At 34.2% G+C, this 6,344-nt stretch overlaps 1 protein-coding gene across 1 annotated transcript; it reads right to left on the bottom strand.

The window, feature by feature from the left end:
- Positions 1-849: 849 nt before the first annotated feature.
- LOC133304401 (rust resistance kinase Lr10-like) lies at positions 850-2,025 on the bottom strand. The gene has a single exon (XM_061504440.1). It carries the CDS (start codon positions 1,942-1,944, stop codon positions 850-852), a length of 1,095 nt encoding a protein of 364 aa, XP_061360424.1. The 5' UTR covers positions 1,945-2,025.
- Between the last annotated feature and the right edge of the window lie 4,319 nt (positions 2,026-6,344).

The raw sequence follows: 6,344 nt of genomic DNA on the forward strand, positions 1-6,344 counted from the left end.
GTATAGATGCTAATTTAGAAATAAGAATGGAGCTTTTGCAAAAAAATTGTAATATTCAATTCACTCAGTTAAGTATGGAAGCCACATTCCTAACACCATAGCTAGAGTTTGTTTGGCATATTGGTCTAACTAAAGTTATAGGATTCAAGAGTGGTTGGATATGAACTAGAAACTGATTCGCAAAAGGAGAGAAAAATAGATGTGCAAATGCACTAGCTATTTAAAGGGGCATATTCTTTTTTATTTTTTATTTTTTATACATAAAGGGGCATATTCTATTTCTCCTCCCCTTTGAAGATTTACATGATTTACTAGTAGCTGATATAGAGGTGCATTCTGTCAGAACCTCCTTGGGGGCTCTTGACTGAGAAAGTGTTGAAAGTGTTGTTTTTTTGTCCTGTTTTATTTTATATTTTATTTCCGTGGTCTTGCCTCTTTATTGTACCAAAAAACATAAAAAAAAACAAAAATAAAACACTAAAGTGATATGATTTGCTCTTGCATATTGACATACCCTGTGTTTTTTACACACCTATATTTACTTATTGTACCAAAAAACATAAAAAAAAAAAAACAAAAAAAAAACACTAAAGTGATATGATTTGCTCTTGCATATTGACATACCCTGTGTTTTTTACACACCTATATTTACTTATTTGCTTCACTTATTATACAAAGTTGCTAACTCCAAATAGTGTACAGGCAAAAAGAAAAGAACATGATTACGAAAAACAAAAAAAGGACACGTAAAATAAAATGGATTCAACAGAATCAACATAGCTGATAAGAAATTATTTTACAACTTATTTAACCAATGGAAACCTTCCATCAAGTGGGGTATGTCCTCCATCATCCATTGCTAGAGGCTAATTCAATCTCATACTTCCTCATAAGAGGAGTAGCACATACAATACTAGAGTCAGTTACCATAACAGAAGAGCCAGAAGAAATACTTGTTGTATTGGTCTGTGAAACTTGCACTGGTTGACCAGGGAAAATCCCATCCGTTATGTGCTGAAATGGGTTAAAAGGTTTTGGAATTTCCGCAGAACCTTCCAACATTTTCACCACAACACTCATTATAGGCCTTGACTCTGGCCTATACTGAACACATAAAAGAGCTATCTTAACCATTCTTTCTGCAATCTCCTTATTTTTCTCCTCAATCCCACAGACCAATATTACCTCCTCCAATTCTCCAGCATCAAATTTTTTCCAAGCCCAGATTGGAAACCATTCCTGACTTTCATGAAGTTTAATGTCAAGGTTTCTTCTCCTACCTATTATTTCAAATAACAGCATGCCAAAGCTGTAAACATCACACTTGAAAGTTATAGGAAATGGCATCCAAAGCTCAGGTGCAGCGTAACCAGGAGTCCCCCTACCTCCAGTCATGGTTATATGAGTATTTTCTCTGTTGCATAGCTTGGCCAAACCAAAATCAGCAACTTTAGGATTAAAGTCCCTATCCAACAGAATATTTCCTGGTTTTATATCATAGTGGATTATTCTTTGTTGACACTCTTCATGCAAGTAAGCAATGCCTCTTGCTGTCCCAACTGCAATCTCATGAAGCTTTTCATATCCTAAGGTCTTCGTCTCATGAAACAGATACCTATCAAGAGAACCATTCCCCATGTATTCATAAACCAGTGCTATCAAGCTTCTTTCAAAGCAAAATCCATAGAGCCTAACAAGATTGAAATGATGAATTCTACCAATTGTACCAACTTCTGCCATAAACTGCTCCTCAATTCTCTTGTCAGAATTCCCACGTAGAACCTTCACAGCTACAGTGGTTCCATTAGTAAAAATTCCTTTATAAACTGTTCCAAAACCTCCTGAACCCAACAAGATAGAATAGTTATCAGTTGCAATCCTTAACTGTTGATCAGTAAACCTTATTGGCTTCTCCCTTTCCATATCATTCAGAAATTTATCCATAGTGAGTGTCAGAAATTGTGTGTCAGAACCAACTGATTGACCTCTTTTATTGCATACCCAAACCAAAATACCAACCTTCACCACAACAAAAACTGCAAACAAAATGTTAAGAGTGTTCAATTAGAAATCTTGTGACCAAACCAATGAAAAACCAACACACAACAGAAGTTGAAAACAAAAAGACATCACAGATTAGAATTTTACCCACGATTGCTACAACATAAATCGCTGTTGTGCTTGACATTAGTCAGCAGAATAAGAATTCAAAATATAGTATTGAATGTGAGGAACAAAGTGAAGGAAAAGGCAAAGTAGTTAAATTTATATGCACAATCCCATGTCATTTTTAAAGAAATTAATCATATTTATATCCTAAATTTCAAACCAAGGAACCGCGTAGCCATTCTATCACTCTAAGTATAAAGAATTACTTTGATACCATCGATATACTTCATTGAATGAGTTAGCTAGCTAAATTACAAGACGGCCAGAGATAAATATATGAAAAAAATATTTATTGACTAGGAACTACATGAATATAAAAACATAGAGAAGAGAGCGATTAATAAATTTTCTATAACATGTCATTATCTGGGAAATTTCTTGTATGCTCCTTTTTTCTTGCTTTAGGAGCATAACCACCGTTGGATGTTTTGCATTGAATCTACACAACCTGCATCACATAAATCTAACTGTTGATATGCTTCTAGAGAAAGAAACATTCGTCCTCCAAGAATTTCTCCCTTTATCTCTTGGAAAATCTTATAGATGGCATTCGGCAAAGTTTACCTTCACCTACTGTGTTCCCTATATACCTATTTTAATTTGATTATCGACTTTAACAACTCCGAGTAAACAAGTTCCCGAGATTTGACTTGTTTAAAAATTCCAACTATGAAGACAATGAAAACAATAAGCCACTAAAATTGTTCTAGTGCCCAGAGATTTGAATATTTCCTATGAGATTATAATTTCGAACCTAGATTGTCATGCTACCTGACAGGGGAAAGCACGAACGCTTTAAAATAGTCACTGTAATAAGTATTTGTGTTGAACACTTATGGACATTTTATATTCAACTGTAGCAAAATTTTAAACTTCTTTTACTTTTTTTTTTTAGTTTTATACAAATATAAGCTGAAATACTATAATAATAAAATAAATGATATTATTTATTCGGGAAGGATATTATAACAACAAATTAGTATTACTACCAATGTTACTACTAATCAATTTCACTGTTAGATTGATTATGTTGATCCAATGGTTATATTTATTTTCATCCTTGTATGGTTATGATTCTTCATATTTAATATTTTGTATTTATTTCCACCACTTTTGTATGGTTACGATTTTTCATTTTTAATGCTTTCACATTAAATATGGAAAATCATAACTATATAAAGATGTAAATAAATATAACTGTTAGATCAATATAATCAATCTAACGGTGAAATTGATTGGTAGTAACATTAGTAGTAAAACTAATTAGTTGTTACAATATCTTACCCCTTATTTATTATCTAATATTAATTTTAAAAATATTATTTCTCCTTTTAACTAAAAAATTGTGCTTTTATGTTGATCTTAGTGGATGCACTAAATATATAGCTCTGCCATCGTGAGAAGGTAATTTTTTTGTTTTTAGACATCAATTCCAACTAATCCGATTTAGGGTTTGTTCTTCTCCACTCTTCTTAGCAATTGCAACTCTTATCAAATTTTAAGATCAAATTGGGTAGCCACTAGGGCAACGACGCTTGGGTTCAGGGTTAACTGTTCAGGGTAAAAAAACCGAAACCAACACTGAGAATAAAATAAAAGAACAAAGCATTTGCATTTGTCCCAGTGATACACATTGATAATATGGTTACAGAATTGAACTGTGCAACAGCTAAATAATGACGCAAGTGCTGTGCGTAGTTGGAAAATAATCGTTGAATCAGATAGACGAATGTGGACCAAAGAACAATTTTACATAGTTTCCAAAAAAAAAAAAAAAAAACAGGAACAGTTTTATATATTAGACGCATTGTTCTACTCCACATGAAGCTTCTACGGGTATAATATACTAGAAATGAGTCCCTGCACGCTTCACTTTTGTTGAATCCTGCATTCCAATAGCAATTGCCAAGTCAAAGAGGGTCCCTCAAACATTTAAAGGGTAATAAATATTACAAAAGAAAGGTATTAACAGCCCTAGGTAAGTTGAACACTTAGTACTTTGCTTGATATTTCTTTCAATTTAATATCAATATTTTGCTCTGTCAAAAGTTCTCGCATCTAAAAAATTGAAATACACAGACACGAAAATATCAAAATCGAGGATTTCAAATCTAACACGCCTGTAATTAATAAGGGTGTATATGATAACCTGTTCTCTAGCACTATGAAAAAAGAAATAATTCTTTTCTATTTTTGTGTCTTGAAACAGTTTCTGAGAAAAAAAATATGTTTGATGGCATGTTCAATTTTTATTCCGAGAATGAAAATTGCATTTAATAACGGTGGCGGTGACAGCGACAGCTGCGGTGGAGTGGTGGTGATAATGGTGGCGATTCTGATGACATGGTGGTGGTAGCGGCAATGATGGTAGTGGTGGTGGCATGATGATGGTAGTGGTGGAGACGACAGTAGCTACGGCAACGGTGGCATGGTAGTAGTGATAGTGGCGGTGGCATGGAGGTGATGGTGATGACGGCGGTGGTGGTACGACGACGGTGGCAACAATGGTGGTAGTGGTTGTGTCGGGATGGTGGAGGTGGTGGTGATAATGGTAATGGTGGAAAGTGATTGAGAGAGACAAATGTTTGTCATTTTATGTCCGGGAACAAAAAAACAGAAATTTTTTTATTCTTTTTTCTGTTCTCCAGCACAGAAATTGAACTAGTTCATTCTCGAGAACAAAAAAATAATTGTTTCTATCCTTTTCTGTTCCCGAAAATAAAAGTTAAAAAAAAAGATTTTGGGAAGGTTGTCATACATACCCTAAGTTTCCGGAGAATAAGAATAAGAATAGGAATTAATAAAATAGGACAACTATGTCTAGGATATGTTAGTGGCTAATTTTGGATAGGTTTATTCAAAAGCATCATAATAGTGGGTAATGTAGTTATTGTTGTAATGGATGATTATTATTTTTAATTTTTATTTTATCAATTAAAACATTCATTAAGTGGAATAAAAAAAGAACCAAATTTGGCATTTATGTGTTAGACGCAGAACTTCCTTTATAGAGCTCAATTATTTAATTTTGTTTTTATCTAAATAGGTCATAGAGAGAAACCCTTACATGTACCAACTTAGTCTCGGAGCATAAGCATAGACGAACAGGTGAGAAAATTAGAAGACGCAGTTCAGGCACTGCCCGATCAATTCAATGAGATGTTCATTCAATTCTCCATTCGCCTAGATGCTTTGGTCGCAGTCGGAAACCATCAAAATGGAGACTATTCTTCAAGTAATTTTACTCATGATCATCATTGTTTCCATTTTGCATTTGGGCCAAGCAATGTGTATGCTCCGAAAGTGGTGAAACTAGATTTGGTTTTCATCAAGAGAAAAGGACAAAGATCATAGAGTTAGCCACCAACCTAGATTCTAATAATTCTGACAATGACAACCCCATCATTGATGCTACAATTTGAACGTGGTCAAAGTGTCTCAATCAAACTTTGCCCAAGAGGCTTCTCGACTAAGACCCCAAGTTTCAGATATAAGATACCAAGGAAAGCTTCACTTCTAAAACTTCTTGAGAAGAGGAAAGAAAGGGTCATTACTAGAGGACATTATCCCATTAACAGTCCTAAGCACAAGGGACATAATGGAGAGGTGGACATGGATTTGGAAGACAACTCAATTACCAAATATTATTCTTGAGCATAAGAGTAATTTTTAAAAGGGGGGAATGTTGGAGATATGTTAGCGGATAGTTTTATTAGGAGATAAGCATCATTGTAGTTGATTGTTTTATTTTTTTATTTTTTTTTGGATTTGTAAAGAACCAATTCAATCCAAAAGTCTAAGTTGTTGGGCGAGGCTACATTAATGGTTTAAATCTTTCTCTAACACACCCCCTCACATGAAAGCCCACTGGACTTAAAGGGTGGACAGTGCACAGGCCCACCTACATGTGCTTAACAAACTCTATAATACTTAATTATTTATTAATTAAATAAGGGGCAGTGAAGATCAAACTCGTAACACTGAAGCTCTAATACCATGTAAAAATGTAATTCAACCTTAAAGCTTAAGCTTGTGGGTGAAGCTAGATTAATGGTTTTTATATATCTCTAACACGTCCCCTCACACGAGAGCCCATTGGGCTTGAAGAGTGGATGATGCATCAGACTCAACCTACCTGTGCTAAGAAACCTCACAAAATAATAAATTATTAATTA

This window comes from Gastrolobium bilobum, unplaced genomic scaffold, assembly GCF_033153095.1.
Source record: "Gastrolobium bilobum isolate Gb01-03AN ecotype WA unplaced genomic scaffold, APGP_CSIRO_Gbil_v1 utg14285, whole genome shotgun sequence".
In the NCBI taxonomy this organism is placed as follows: Eukaryota; Viridiplantae; Streptophyta; class Magnoliopsida; order Fabales; family Fabaceae; genus Gastrolobium; species Gastrolobium bilobum.

Bases quoted from the DNA above. Each gene is read 5' to 3' on its own strand.
- LOC133304401 (XM_061504440.1), bottom strand. From the start codon at position 1,944: ATGGATAAATTTCTGAATGATATGGAAAGGGAGAAGCCAATAAGGTTT.